Source organism: Agelaius tricolor, unplaced genomic scaffold (genome assembly GCF_023055355.1).
Source record: "Agelaius tricolor isolate 1412-34295 unplaced genomic scaffold, bAgeTri1.0.p SCAF_38, whole genome shotgun sequence".
Lineage (NCBI taxonomy): Eukaryota > Metazoa > Chordata > Aves > Passeriformes > Icteridae > Agelaius > Agelaius tricolor.
Genome location: NW_027269298.1, coordinates 3,825,080 through 3,841,064, shown reverse-complemented (window position 1 = coordinate 3,841,064; position 15,985 = coordinate 3,825,080). Strand labels below are relative to the sequence as shown.

The 15,985-nt window shown below is 47.6% G+C and overlaps 1 protein-coding gene across 2 annotated transcripts; it reads right to left on the bottom strand.

Annotated features, from left to right (window-relative positions):
* Nucleotides 1-135: 135 nt before the first annotated feature.
* On the bottom strand, nucleotides 136-15,384 carry UBAC1 (UBA domain containing 1). 2 transcript variants are annotated; one of them, XM_071454172.1, is made up of 10 exons: nucleotides 14,987-15,384; nucleotides 11,126-11,246; nucleotides 10,817-10,890; nucleotides 10,002-10,109; nucleotides 9,352-9,469; nucleotides 8,597-8,705; nucleotides 7,203-7,434; nucleotides 5,892-5,978; nucleotides 5,072-5,210; nucleotides 136-4,404 (listed from the first exon to the last, which is right to left on the bottom strand). In XM_071454172.1, the coding sequence occupies exons 1-10, from the start codon at nucleotides 15,122-15,124 to the stop codon at nucleotides 4,289-4,291; spliced, it is 1,242 nt and encodes a 413-aa protein (XP_071310273.1). In that variant the 5' UTR covers nucleotides 15,125-15,384; the 3' UTR covers nucleotides 136-4,288. The 2 variants fall into 2 exon arrangements, with proteins under 2 accessions (XP_071310273.1, XP_071310274.1); XM_071454173.1 differs by having other exon boundaries at nucleotides 9,352-9,454.
* Nucleotides 15,385-15,985: the final 601 nt, after the last annotated feature.

Sequence of the window (15,985 nt, the reverse complement as noted above, 5' to 3'; positions counted from 1 at the left end):
GCACAAACTCTGTATGAGCAGCTCTCATACCCCACTTTCTGAGAGACAATTCCAGCAACCTGCAGGAACAAGGACCATTGAACAACGTGGATCCACAAACCTTTGCTGCTCCTGCAAATGATGGTTCCAAACACCTTGTAATAAATCAAAAAACTTTATTTTGAAGATATATTATAAATGTACAGCACACACAACATGGGTGTCTGGGGTTATGTGTGAGCAGGTTTAAAGCCTCAGCATTCATTCCAGCCCCGGCCGCGGGTTCCACATCTCCACACAAAACAATTCCAGGCTGAACAGGTCTGGCCTTGCCAACACCTCCCTGACTTGCAGGAATATATTTCAGAACAGCAACTGCTTAAAATGATCACAAATTAGCAGCATTCCTTGCTTTTGGCCGGGAGGATTTCTGCAGGGAGCAAATGCTGCTGGTTTTCCTGCTCAGGGAGAGGTCGGCGACCCACGCGAGTGTGGCCAGGATGAATCCCGAATTCCACAGGCTCAGGGATGTCTGCCCTAGTTTAAGCTTCAGAAAAGTAATGTTACACCTTAGGAAGAGCTGTGCATGCCACACACCGGCATCAGAGCCAGATCAAAGTGATCCTATGCAGTACCTAATTGCTGTATACACAGGTGAAATGAGAAAATGTGAAGTCAGTACCTTGCAATGTAATTTTACTGGTGCTGCCTCGTGGGAAGTGCTGGGTAGCAAATCACATTCGTGTACAGTTCATTAAGCCATGATAAAAATATGCAAATTAAAAATCTCTACAGGCCTCTGTTACCTGCTGCAACAGAGACATTTGGGTTTGTGGGGCTTCGTTTCAAACGTGATCCAATTTCCTCCCTCTCCCCAGAGCTCGATAGAAAACTATACCCAAATTCAGTAAGAATTTAATGCATTTACATTTACTGAAGTTCACATGCTGCAAACAGGATCTGCAGTGAAGATCTTCAAATCTAGGGCAAGAGGTCCTTAAAAAAACCCTTTTGCTACACTGGATGTGGGGATGGAGGCGAGAACCACCACGAGAACACTCACGTGCATCTAACACCCCGTGCAGGGAGGTGGGGACTGCCCCCAGTGCCCTGCCACAGCCAGCACAAATCCTTCCAAGGAGCAGCTGGCCCAGAGAGGGGGATCCAGGCAGGATCTCCAGCCCCAAAGCTCCAGCACTCTCAGCTGGATGGAAATACCAGCTGGAAGCGCCGCTGTTCTGTTGGTTAATAAAAATGGGATTAGTATTAAAAGTAAAAAACCAGGATGGTTCCTTTGGATGAAACACTGGCTATCCTTTGCACAAGCCTTTGGGAAAACTGCCACTGGAGCAGAGCTCACAGGAACCTGTGCCCCTTCCCCAGGCAGTGTTTGCTGACAGTGTCGCTGTACATTCGTTTGGTGCGATGCTTGTTTTGGTGTGAACGCCTCAAAAAAGTAACTGTAACAGTCCTAACTGAAAAGGATCTCAAGAACCACTAAAGAGATGCTTGGATATGAAAACCAATCTCTGAAATGGAAGTTTGGTTCCAGGAGAGAAGGAAGGGGGCCAAGCTTTGGGTCAGGTCTGTGACAGGGGCTGCCAAGAAGCAGCCACGAGCTGGAGGCCCAGCACCTCTGATGTCTGGATCAATTCCTTCAACCTCATCAGGGGAGTTTTTGCTGGCTTTAAATCAACTCCTGGGCCTTGCTGCAAACACCACAGCTCCTAAATTCTGGTCTCCTTCAGCTTTTGCCCACTGCAACCTTCAGTTCTCACAAGCCAAGCAGGGCTCTGTTAAAGCCATCCCAAACAACACCTCAGCTGTGCAAGTGTTGAGCTCTGCAATAACAAAATCCAGAAATAACCACATCTTCTCAAGCCTCCCGGCACCCTAAAATGCGGAATTCCTTTATCCCTGGGGTCTCTCAACTGCTGCTGCTGAACCTGGGCATCCTCACCTCCTATCAATAAAGATAATCTGTTTTCCTGGTGCTGTTCCCCAGCCTTTGTAACAGCTCAGTGGCACTGAGGGGTGCTGCCATTCCAAGGGAGGCATCTCTGAGCTCCTGCAGTCCAACCATGGACTCCTGACATCAAACCCAGCATTTCCCAAGCCTTTACATTCTTCAAGAGCCACAACTGCCCCAAAGGATCTGTTTGCTCATTCTGAACCTCTCCTTATCCATTCAGAAGCCAAAAAAACCTCCCACCAAACTACAGGGTAGTTTTCCCCAACTTTGCCTTCTAAAAGCACTCATTAAAAGGAATATTAACCACAATCCTGACCGTAGAGAGGAACATTTCCTTCTAACATTAAGAGCTTCAAGTAAAAAATCTTCTGGTATTATTACAGGCAAAAAGCTTCAGGAGTAAGCTAAAAAATAGGATTAAATGATCAAAACCTTTCATAAGACCACAATATTCAGTCACAGCTACTCATGAGTAGCTGTGCTGAGCTCACTGGGGTGCAGGATCAGGCTCCTGGCTTCAGTTACAGGACAAGGTTATAATTTCATGTCATGTCAGTCTATTCTTAGCAAGAGCCCACAAAAATGGTTTTACTGTCCAATTTGAACAGAAGAAACATCTCTATAAAGCTTGGAATTTCCAAATGTAGAAGTAAATATTTCAGCAGTCATCAACTGTAAAGCTTAATACGAAATTACAAAATTAAAAAAAATAAAAGAATCCTGGGATAGTAAGACAAGATAAAATCTCAGGCTGTTTTGATTTCCCCACCCTTCTTCATATTAATTATGAGAAATTGGCAACTTCAGTGCCTCAGCTGCATAAGAGCACAGAGCAGATGCCAAGTTCAGGCCAAAACTTGTTGCAGGGTTTCGGGTTGCATCTTGCTGCATTTTTGTTTAAAAAACCCCAACTGCACCTAAATCCCTCCCACAGCCCAGAGGTGACTTGCTCAGGATCTCCCTGTCTGGCAGGACACCTTTGTGCTGTTTAAGCACAGGGTCTCCACCTGCTTCCTCTGCAAAATTTGCCTCTTCTGCTTTTCCTGCAGGGCTGTGAAGCACAAGGCATGGCAGGGATGATGACAGATGTCAATCATGTTGCACTAAGTTGAAAAATAAACCTCCTTTTTTTAGCAGACTGCTAAAAATGGAACACCTGCAGAGCCCAATCATAAACACCAGCTGGATATTCACACTGAGTTCTGCTCTTAATAGCTCAGAATTCCTCTCTGAAATCTCAAGTCACTCTTCTGGCAAAATAGGAAAGACCCAGCCTGACATTCTTGGTATGACCATGGTAAGAATAAGTATAAAGAAAAACCCACTTCTAACTCAAAGACAGCAATTTCAAGCGTGCTTTAAATACCTTAAACAAGATAAAAACCTATGTGGTTCTGCTGCTTTACAGAACCCCAGCAACCTCCCCATGCAATTCAGCTGCTTTTTGTTTGTAAACAGAATAAAACCCCCACAAGCCCCTTGCCAAAACTGTGCACATAAAAATGGGAAAAAAACCAACACTGTGTGAACATATCCCTCCTTGCAATGGGATATGGCAGAGTGTGAGCTTAGGACTTGCAGCCACTTGGGAATCCAAGTCTTGATGTGGTGAATTCTGTGGTGAAAGAGATCCTGCACCTCTATGGTACCTGACAGAGAACCCCCTGCAAGTACAACCCCAGTGGGACTGCAACAACACTAATGCAGCAAATAAATAGGAAAAAGTAATGCTATTTATTAGAATTCCATCTCTGAATGATTCTGCTTAAATTAGAATGCCAGATAAACAAGCTTGGATAGAAATGTGCTTGCTCTCCCAAGATTTGGGCTTTTAAAAAACATTTCCTAAGAATCAATTTTTTCTTTTTTTAAAAGCAGTTTTGCAATTTGATAAGAGCTATAAATTAATACTGTATGGAGATGATTAATATCCTATGCTAGTGGTCAGTGACCTTTTGTAAACACCAGCCAGATCCTAGCAAAACTGGCCAGAAAACTGTCACAGGCCTTTTGAACGAGCAATATTTCCTTCCAACAATCAGATTCTTAAATGTTTGCACAAAACCTTTTTCCTATTTTTTTTTTAATATATATACTTTATTTTAAACCTAATACCTGAAAACATGAACAAATCCTCAAAGCTCTTCCACTAACACTAAAATCCACAAGGCAACTCACTCCTGTTGGCCGTAACTACAAACTCTCTTGTGTGAGAGACCCCTCCAGCCAGGATTTCCCCCTTCCCTCCACCCCTTCCCAACCATCCAGGCAGCCTCCCGTGGAGGTGGAGGGGGAGTGAGGCCAGGGGGAAGTGGCACAGTGCACTGGCAGCTCCCTCTACGTGCGGTTCAGTGTCTGGAAGATTCGGGAGATCTGTAACATCACCGGCCCCGTCTCGGGATCGTTCATCCACTGAGTGCTGTTCAAGGGGTTTTCAAGCATATCCTCAAAGGCTGCCAAGAAAAAGGGATTGCAACTGTTAGTCCTTCAATGTTTGTTCTGTGTTGTCAAAAAGAACAATTCCTGAGGGATTTGGGGCTCTGTCAGTCTCCTCAGCTGGGCACACACTGTGCCCACAGCCTTTCTGACCCTGAGCACATAGACTTTGCCACAGAGCTCAGACTCAAGCAAAGGGAAGGGTGTTTTCCCATTTGATCTCCATTTTGATAGGCAAAGCCTTAGCTCATCCTTCTTGTTTGGATCTTTTTCCACAAGTTCCCCTCTGTCTCAGTGATCAGGCCTCACACACAGGGGCTGCACAGCTGGAGACAGCCTTGCTTTTTCTGTGAGATAGTCAGAGTTCTAGACAGACATTCCTGACTTTTCCCCTCGTGGCCAAAGGGAGCACACAAAAGGTCTCCTAAATCCACAAAGCACTGCAGCCAGCAGCTATTCAAGTTGTGAGTTCAGCAAGTGTCATCCTGGGGAATTACAACCATTCCTGGGACAGCCCCCAGGCCTGCTCTGGGCTCAGCTGAGCTGCAGCATGAAGCAAACCAGCAGCAGAGCTGCTGCAGGGCAGGAACAGGCTCAGAGCTGCCCTGTCCCCCAAAGGAGCTGTCACCATCATCTCTGCTTGGAATTCCTGGCAAACCCAGCAGGAACCCACACAGGACTTACCTAGTAGAGTTTTAGGGTTGGTGAGCCCTAATTGTACCACTGGGTTTTCTAAGATGGCTTGGAAGAGAGGGCTGTTGGTGTCAATGCCCTTATCTAAGTCCTCTGGAGAAGGTTTTCTGTCTCCCAGCAGCCACTCACACTGAAAGAAATCAGCAGGCACATCAGATTTCATTAGAACCAAAGTGGCTCTACTCCAAAGTTTTGCCAACATGGCATTTTAAAAATGCTTTTCCATCTCCCAGATAATGCCTGAGCTCTACATTTCTTTTCACACATTCATTTGTGCCACCCAACCCAATATCCTCTCTCCAACAGCAGCCAGCACTGGATACTGAAGAGAGGCTTCCCTGGCTGTCAGCTGTGTCCACAAAATTATCCTTAATATACAGCAGGGGACTAATTAATCTTGGAAAAACTTCCTGTTTTCTGATTGCAGAAACTGTGGAAGCATTGCTGCTAAAGGGTAATTTACACATTATATGGCTTGAATCCATCCTGGATCATTGATTCCTGTCCTAAACCAGTCATTCTTGGGAGTATCTCCTCCTTCCTAGGACAGCACAATCTCACACTGTGGTGAGGGAGTTTCTCAAAGGCTTTTGTGACAGCCCAGCCTCAGCCTCACAGACTCTGAGCTCTCAGAGGAGTTCAGACCCTTTGCAGTCATTCCAGTTGTGTATCCAACTTCGAGGAGGCACAGAATTTGTGCTCCTGAATCTTCAGTAGGAGTTCACTGTCTGACAGATCAAAACATGACTCAGGCAAGGCAGAGAAGCATCAGTGGGACAGACCCTTGGAGCAGGAAGGATGTTGTACTCACAGCTGCATTTTGCTGGTTGTTGTTCACTCTGAGTGCATCCACCACTTCCTTTTCATCAAATCCCATCTCCATCAGGGCAATGACAGCCTAGAGCAGAAGCCCACAGCTTAATAAATCTTACATTTAGATCACAAATGAGAGCAATCATTTCCCTTCACCTTCTGTGCACAGCTTTATGTGAGGTAAAACCCCCTCATTATTTCCACATGCAGAGCACTCAGTAATTTTATTAACAAAGTTTTCAAATATTCTATATCAAAAGTGTCATTACTATGGAAGAAGAAAAAAATCTTAGGACTGATGGTAGTTCCTACCCTCAACACTGGAAGCTGAATGCAAGGCAAAGAGCAAGTGTACCTGGGGTAGAAAAGAGAAGGAAAATGAGGAAAAACCCCTCATTTTGGAGCTCCTCTCCTGTCACAAAGCTCTTGTTCACATCTCAGTGACAGATCAGCCTTGATGTGCATTTGTGGTTCTATTCACCCCATTTATTTTCACTTCCCAGATTTACTACACTGCTGGTGATGTATTCAGACATATCCATGTCAGACATATCTGGTGCCAACTAATGGCACCAGAATGTTTCATTATTTAGAAATTGCACCCAGGCTATCAAACCCATCTGCAGCTCTTAACCCAAATCTCAGAGCAGCCAGTTGTAAACCCAAGGTGCCAGATGTCACAGGACCCCTCCTGGTGTGCTCCCAGTGGGAGAACAACACATTCCCACTGCAGGTAATGCTGTGCTCTGAACAAAGGGCAACTTCTGTCCTTGCTGCAAGACTTCAACCTGCTGCTGGCACTTTGCCTTGTTCCCTAAAACAATAATGTCCTTCTGTCCTTTCCACAGAATCATGGAATGGTTTGGGTTGGAAGGGACCTTAGAGATCATCCAGCTCCAACTCTCTGCCAGGAGCAGGACACTTTGCACCACCCCAGGGTTTTCTACATCCAGCCTTTTCTACAGCCAAAGGATGGACTCCTGTCCTGCCACCCTTCCTTCCCAGGCTGCAGTGAAAACAGCAATGCCAGGGGTCTGGAGCTCATGTCAGTCCCCTCAGAGAGTTTCCAGGTGCAGAATAACAGTGCCTTTCACGTAGATCCTGCTATCCCAGACAGTGATGCATTCCTGAGGTAAAATCCCTAAATTTAAACACTCCCTCAACACCTCACTGGAACACTGCCAAGCCAGCACAACACCCATCTACCCAGAGGGCCCATTTCATTTATGAACGAAACATTTGGATTTTATGGTGCCCATGAGATCCCCTCCCAGTCCCACAAGCCCCACAGGGGAGGAGCAGCACCCACCCGTGGGTCTGGACGAAATTCTCTTTTCCTGCGGATCTTCTTGAAGATTTCAGTCAGCTCATCCTTGGCCTCCTCCCCGCCCTCCTCCGAGCTGGGCCCCGCAGCTGCCTCAGCAGAGGAGGCAGCACCTTCAGCTGGGGCTTCTGCAGGAGCAGAACCTGGCAGAGGAGCATCCACAGAAGGGTCATCAGCGTGTTCTATCAACCACTCCATGGCCTGGGTCACGGACATGCTGCAAAACACACGGGAACAGCGCTGAGGATGTGACACTCGCTCCATGCGCGCTCTTTATTACCATGCTGGATGCACCTGCAGATTAATTAGCACCTGAAAACTCATTAAGAAAGTTTTGGAGCAAACAAAACACCTCAGTTCTATGAGTATCCACAGGCTGAATCTGGGAAAAGAGAGGCTCCAAGTGCAGCTTGGACCTGCAACCCAGATTCTGAAAGGCATTTCTGAGGGGGTCACCTCACCCTCTGCAGCATCTACTGAGTTTCCCAAAGAAGCACTGTCTGCTTGCAGCTGTGGACAGAACTGCCAACAAAGCACGTTCCAAATCTGCACTGCAGCCACATTTCAGGGACCAAGGGCTCTGTTCCTCAGAACACCATGGGGTGACACCATCACTGGCTGTGCAGTGTCACTGCTCCAGCTAAGGGAGCCTCAGAGCTCCCAAACACCTCTCCCCAAGAGGGAGAAAAGAAAGAGCCAAGATAACAATAGTGCAAGGAATGTGTGATTCCATTTGACACAAAGGAATTATTATTGCATATTCATGGAAGGAAGGGAAAGCCTTTGCCTAATGGCTTTTCTGTTACAACACGAAAGCTGCAGAACAGCAGGGGAGAAAGTCTTCCTGAGATACTGGAAAAGTGTGATTGGAATATGTTGTGGACTCTATCACCAAAATTTTTCAAGAATGGCCTAACAAACCCCTCTGAGGAGTGAGGCAGTACAGCTGCCTGTTCTTGGGGCATGAGAAGAACTACATAACCCCCTACTTTACTGCAGTTGCTCTCTGGACCTCACAATATTCTTGGAATTTTTTAAAGATCAGCACAAAGTATATTTCTACAGTTGAAAGGTCAGTGTGTATGGGCTAAGTCTGCCCTTTCCTCTGTAAAATCTGACTTTGAAAGCTGAAGAAAATGTGAGTTTGATTTTTGGAAACAGTGCCAGCCTGGCAGCCCTGTGACCCCCAGACCTTGCAGAGCACATCCAGCCCTGATCCCCCTTCCCTGCACCACCTGCACCGTGCCTGAGGCAGCACTTCTTGGAGTTCAGCCTTTCTCCAGCCCCCACTGAGGTGACCCATATCAGGAGACCAAAAAGATGCAAATATGCATTAAAGCAGATCTGGGTTAAAGTGCCAGGCAGTGCTGGCCACTCACTGGTTCAGCCTGAGGGCTTTGACAGCTCTGCTCTCTGGGAAGCCCATCTCGGTGAGCTGGCGCAGCGCGATCTCGTCCACCCTGTCCTCCTCATCCTCATCCAGCATGGCTGCACACACACAAACAGAACAGAGCTCACATTCATTCCAGCCTCACATAAACCCCTGTGTCAATGGAAAGGCATGTGTTAAGTTCAAGCCCCATTCTCTCTCCCATCCCCTCTTTTGTTTCTGCCCCCACTTTGCCACCTCATCATGTAATTTGCTGCACTCAGCTCGATCCAGCTCAGATTGATTCTTCCAGGACAAAGACTTTGTCCAGATGTGTTCAAGATCTCAAACAAAAGGCCACTAACTCTCACATGACCATGGGATTTCCACACAATTAAATATATGAAGATCTATTAAGCATTTCTCTAGAAATTAAGTTGGATGTGGCCATTGCAGATCTCAAGGATGGGCATTTCCTGCCAACCTGATCAACAGCCACAATTTCTCCTCATTTTACTACATCCTTGTGAATTTTCAACTTTTCTTTACCATCCCTACTAATAATTTTAAATGGAACTTCTCACCCATCCCAAAGTGACATTTTATATCCATAATTTTTTTATCCACAAGGTGAAACTTTTGCCACAAAGTTTTCAGCAGCTTTACTGCCACATCAGTGTCTGAACTTCACTCTGAGCCCATTGCTATGCTCCAAAAACAAACTCCCAGGATTGAACCAACAACTCTATAAAGATATGTTCATACCATTTGCCTTCTTAAATAGTTCAACTGCATCTGGGTTCAGTGCTAGCAGTTTCTGTGCAACTTCTATGAGAGACACTAAAATCTTCCGGAGCTCTGTCTGGAACTGCAAGAAAGGAAACTGTCAAAGCATTTAGACAGGAAGTTACCAGCCATCGTTGAATCTTAATGTATCTATTGTTAGTAACACAGCAGCAGCCTGGCCCTCTGTATACTAAGTTGCTTTATTAGGGCTTGATTTTCATTGTTTAGTCTCTCAGGAGGTCTGGGACCTTCCTGTGAAGTGTTACATGGAAGCAAAAGCTCCTGGGCAGAAAGTTCCTTTTAATTTCCACCACACCCCATGGGCAGCGGTCAAGGAAGGGAAATAAACCACAGGAAACCCCTGAATTAGTTAAGACTGAAGAAACAAAATAACTTCACATTTTCCATATCTTGAATATGCTCTAAGGCTTTTTCCAAGCACAAACAAAACGTTTTAAATCATAATTTCGGACGGTATTTTATTACCGTGAGCTGTGTCTAAACCTTAAGCTGTTTAATATACATTACAGACATCTAAATTTCTCTTATAGAAAAAAAGAATTATATAAAATAAATAGAAAGCAGCCTGTTGGGCTGTGGGTGTGTGAGTTCAGAGATGCAGTACTCACATCCCTCATGTTGTGGTGGGTCACGCTGCGGTCCACGCTGCGGGCAGGCAGGTTGGCAGTGGCTTTGAGGATGGCATCCTTGTCAGGAGCCTTCTGCTCCTGCTTCCTCTGCAGGGAAGGGAACAGGAGCAGGTTTCATAACCCATTAGGCACAGCACAGAGTTTCATATTCCTCCCCAAGACACCAAGCAGAGCTCTGTCACTTGTAGTGCCATGGATTAACAGCTCCAGTGTCATCCTGCAATTACAGAGCTCAGCTGGGCTTGTTGGGCTGCCCCACTTTCAGTCCTTACACCTAAACAAGCTGGGAAATTCCAGCACAAAGAGGGACAGTGATGGATCCCAGAGAACTTGGAGGCCTCTGAGTTTATGTGATACATCAGCGTGCATCAACACCATCCTGACCCTCAGGAACAACTCCAATAAAACAAAATAAAACAGTCAAGGGCAACATTCCAGCTCCAGAGGCTGGTTAGAGGGTGACAGAAGGCAACCTGACAGCAAGCCAACATATTTCTTTGGGTTTTCTAACAAACTAAGGCACTTGCTGAACTGTATTTTAGTTATTAGACATTTGTTCAAAGATCAAATCTATAACATTTTCACAGAGTGTATCTGTGTGTCTTATTTTAAGGCAAATGTTCTCAGAATGACAGCTAAAAATGCAAAATCAGCTTCCTCTAAGTTTGGAAGAAATAGGAAGCGGTTCCTGTAGAATTCAACTGGCAGCATGTGCCTCTCCAAGGAGAGTACATCACAGAAACCCTGCCCCACACCATCAATAAAGCAGTTAATCCAAAGTGCTCCAGACTCACTTTCTCCTCTGCAACCACATCTGACATCTTGGGGAGCAGCATCGGCGCGCGCTTCTTGACCAGCAGCAGCACATCTGTGAGAGAGAGAGAGAAGGGCACTGCCACAGGTTAGAGAGTCTGGGAGAGCAGCTCTGCAAGATACCCCTCAAATTCAACTGCTCCTGGAGATGAATTTTGTATTAATTCCATTTATTTCGCTTCCTATGTCAAAGCAGAGAGAAAAAAAATCTTAAAAACGTTTGGAACGTGCCAGATGAAACCCAAGCTCCTCCTTCCAGACTGGTAAAATTCAAAGCCAGACAATCTCACCTCTGTCCTGAATGTTCTCCTCCAACACTGTTTTTGTGTCTGTCAGCACCTTCTCAGAAGTAGCATGGATCAGCTTGTGATGTGTCACAGTTTTGGGATCCTCCAAGCTCCCAGGAAGACACTGCAGGAGACAACAAACACTGCAGATCAGAAAGAGAAATGAGGCTCCTCATGCACTTGGCACTCAGGATCCTCCACATACAAACTCTGCATCATTTCCTGGCTTCTCAAGAGCTTAAGCCAGAGGTCAGTGCACATAAAGCATTTTATTAAAGAAAATGAGGTTTGATTTGTGCCTGTGTGGGAGGATTTGTGCTTTCTCAGGACATCTCTCTCACACTAAACTCTGGAAGTGCTGGAGATTTGGAGCAAAGCAAGGATGCTCCAGGACCCAGTGCTACATAAATTCTGATCACTGAGGTCCCTCAGAAACTGGTTTCACAAAGTAAAAATGCAAATCTACCAGGAGCAGCAGTGTTTTACAGGAGGGAAGGCTGGAATGATGCATGTCCTCATTTGGAGTGTCCAAACAGGACAGATTCCCTGCCTCACCTCGTAATTATTATTTACTCTGAGTAAACAAGGCACTGCCAGCAGAGATTTTGGTTTCTCTGACCTTAAACTGGACAGTTTCTGTGCCTTGTTTCAAGCTGAAATAAAGAGATTTGCCTGCTGGAGCCATAACCTAGGTTCCTGCTGAAAGGGCTGAACTAAAGTTCCATTCACAGCTCTTCCTCCCAACCATAAATAACCAGATTACAATGGAATTTTTTTTGTGCCCGTTCCCTTATTGCAATTCTAAATTGCATGTCGATTAATTCACCAGGAAATCAGTTCAAATCCTAAAAAAAGAGTGCTCACACAGGCCTTGAGCTGCCTCCTCCTCACACCAGAGTGGCTCCAGATGCACAGTGAAAGATTTCAGGAACATTATTCCATCAGTGCATCTAGAGGCTTCCAATTTGTTTGAGTGCAAAGCAAAGAAAGCAAAGTGCTTGCAATTCCAGAAAGGCAAGATTAGAAATAACAACCTGAAATTGCTGCTCTCACCACAAAACAGGACACTCCATACTGACCTTGCCTGCTCTGCCCACAGCAAACAGCTTTTAATGCCACTTCCAAATGTTCCTACCAAGCCACTTCCACCATGTCTGCAGAAGAGAATGTTCACCTTTTGTGCAACAGAAATCCCACTGAAAATCCTTAATTCTGGTGCTGTTCATCACCAGCCTCCTGCAAAGGAGCCTTTTCACTCCACTGCCACCTTTCCTGCTGCCTGCAGTTGGTGGAAACAGCTCCCTGCTCTTTGTCCAACAAAACATTTCTGTTGCCAACACAGATTCCAGGATTCCAGCCCCTCACCTGAACCTGGCTGTGGCTCTGATGCCTCCCTGAGATTGAGGTGAGAACATCTGAGTGCTGCTTTGTCTAACAGGAGCCTCTCAGGGAGCCTCCAACCCAAGAAGTGCTGAACCCAGGCCAAAGAACACATTAACAGCTGGGAGCAGCTCCTGGAATGGAGCTGATAAGGAGCCCCAGATGCCTGGGGACATCAGTGGAACATCTCTGCAAAGCAGCTCAGAACATTCCTGGTATAGATCCTGAGGTAAGAGGAGCTGGCAGCTGGTTTTGGGGTGGACACACAGACCTCCTGCCATTTCCCCCAGCACATATTAAAAAAATATGTGGGGACAATCACATAATAAATGTGGGCAGTGATTAATCGTAAAACTAACCAGGTAAAAGTTTAAGCAAAAAAAATTAAAGTTCTGTGGTCATCAATTCTTATTTCCTGTTCTTCCAACCACTTTAGTAACAGCTGCAGAGAATAACAGGGCAGATAAGGGCACTGGAGACACCAAAGAGGCTGCTGAGTGAAACTCCTGCCTTATCTTCACATTTCAAATGCCCTGGAAATGGAAAAACACCTGACCAGCACTGCCTTTACTCATTCTCACCTTTGCTTTTTCATTTTGGAGTTGCCAGCAGGCTGCTCCAAACATTTGTCACAGGTGCCTGAGCAACTGCTGAAATCCTAATCCCTGGTGATGCCAAACACCTCTTGCAAAGCTTGGAATCCTGGTAAACCACAAGGCTTTGTTTGTTTTAAAATACAGAAAACCCTTTTTTTTTTGTTTTGTTTGATTTTAATAACAGAAACATTTGAAAATAGCCCTGACACTCCCTCCTATTAAACTTGGGTGGTTTAAACCATCTGTTTAAACAAATATTATAGGTAAGGAGAAAAACCAGTGGGAGAGGTTTATTTCTTTGTCTAACAAAAGAGCCCAAAACACCAAATCTGGGGGAAATAAAGACATCAAGAGTGGCACTTCAGAGATCAGACAGCATCTGAAGGTTATGGAGGGAAAAGTGGCCACTTCCCCAGCTGCAACCTGTTACAGACACCTCCCTCTGCTTCCTGAAAGATTTCAAATTTCAGAGACATCCAGGAACACAATCATCAGTCTCTTGGAAGAGCTGCCTGCAGAAATTACCTCAAGGTGTTACCAAGATTCAGTCCATGAGCAGGAGCCATGATCTCTCCAGGTCTATCTTCCCCCTCCAAAAACTATTTATTATCCATGATGGCTATGGAAATCCACCCCAGGATGGATTTTTGCACAGAGCAGCAGAGATTGAAATCAAATATCACCCTGAGTTATCAAATTGTGCCTACACCTGCTCTGTGTCTCTGTGAGAAATGCCTTCACCTGTGTGAAGCAATTTCTCCTTGTCCTGTAAAACTCCATCCCTCTCTCCCTGTTTCCTTCAGGTACTGGAAGGGCTCCTGGGCACCTTTATTTCACCCAGGAAACAAAACCTTTAAGCCTTCAAACAGGAGTTAAGCGGTTACAAATCACAGGCATCTCCTATTGCACAGGTTTTATGTAAAAAAAAAAAAAAAAAAAAAAAAAAAAAATCCTTTGCAAGCCTTTAAAGGCAAACCCCTCACCATTAAACGAGATTTAGTGAATTGAGCTGGCAGAGGGAGGGGCTGAGGCTGCAGCTTTTGCCAGCTCTGGGGCTGCAGTCCCTCAGAAAGCCATGCTGCAGGTCAGGGGTGCAGCTGCCAGGCCAGGCTGAGCTCCTGGCCATGGTCACCAGCCCCAGGCTGCTGCTGTCACTCAGGACAGCAACCCCGGCTGTGGCTGAGCCTCCTCTCAGCCCAGGGGCTCCGGGAGTGACCAGGCTGTGCTGCCCTGCCCTGCTCCCACTGCCTGCGCCCTCCTTGGGCACCTTCTCCCTTCCACAGTGCCCCTCTGGCCACCTCCACCAAGATCACGGGGAGAGCGTTAGGAGAGCTCTGATCTCCCCCAAAAACACCTCAGCTACTCCAGTGCCAGCCCAGGAGAGGCTGTACTCGGATTTTAACAGAACAGGCAATTTCTCCTCCTCAGTTCCTACCTTCCTTCTGTGTTCAGACACAGAAACAAACCAGGGCAGAGTCCAGCTCCCACAGCACAGGCAGGAGCTGGGCACCTCTGACACTGCTCCAAAACACACCCCAAACTCTGGAACCAAACATTCCCAAGCAATCTCTGCCCAAATCCTCCTTTACCAACACACAAAACTCTCCAAAAGGGGGTTTTATTTCCGTGTGGAACAGTTTTACAGCAATTCGGGGGGACGGCAGACACAGCGAGACAGGACACAAAGCCACCTGTGCACCCGAGCTGATTCTCCCCTCTTTTTAAAGTCATTTACAGGGCGTTGGAGAAGTCAGTTTTCCTCACGGGACAGTTTTCCTTTCCCCGGACTGTTAATGCCGGTGGTTCCCTCGGTCCCCGATGATCTCCAGCCCCAGCCCCGCCGGGTTCCGGGCGCTCCCGGTGGCCCAGCCCGGTCCCCGCTCCTTACGTGCTTCAGGCACCGCTCCTTGAGCTTCTCCACCGTGGTGTCCTCGGGCACCTCCTCCAGCCACTCGGCGCCCTCCATGGTGCACACATGGAGCCTGAGCACCTTCCCCGCAAAGATCTTCTCCTCCTGCACGAACATCGCTCCAGCTCCCGGTGCCGCCGCTTCGCCACCGCCGCCTCAGCAGGCCCCGGGCAGCTCCCGCCCGCCCATGAAGGTGACCCCGCCCGGCCCGGGGGAGCGGCGGCCCGGCCCGGGCGGCGCAGGGAGCGCGGCGGAGGCTGTGCCCGGCGCGGCCCTGCCCGCTGTCACCACCGGTGTCACCGCCCGGGCCCCGCCGTCCCTCCGGGGACACGGCGGCGCTCCCGCCGCGGCCGGAAACGGAAATCCTGGGCACGGCAGGGGCATGCTGGGAAATGTGGTTCTACCGCGGTGGGCTTGTCCGGAAGTGAAGGCGTAAACCCCCCCCCCTCCCCTTCACGCCCCTGGGCGGGCAGTTGAGTTTTCAATCTCTAATAAGCCTTTAATAAACCTCCAATGAATTATTAATGACACTTAATGACGTTTAATGACGTTTTAGACCGTTTATCAACGGCTCCGCAGCGCCGCAGTTAACGTGGGGTTGCCCCGATGCATTGTGGGATCGCGGTTTCTCCCCGTGTCCCGGTGCGCGCTGGGACTGCGGCGCTGCCCGGAGCATGCCGGGAGTTGTAGTTCCGTCCCGCGGGGCTCGGGCGCTCTTTAGGCTGCCTGGGCAGGGCTGAGGGGTCGGGGACACTACGGGGACACCAGGAGGCACCGGGGCGGTGCTGCTGTCCCGGGCGGGGGGGGACGGAGCGGCCGGGGCAGCGGCCGTTCCCCGGCGGGCCGTTAGAGGGGGCCCGCGGGCCGCCGGTGCCCGGCCCGCTCCCGGCCTGCCCGCGGGACGCAGCGCCCGGCCAGCGGGAACGGTTTCCTTTTATATTTCATTATTAAAACTTTAAATGTGTCATCCAAACCGTG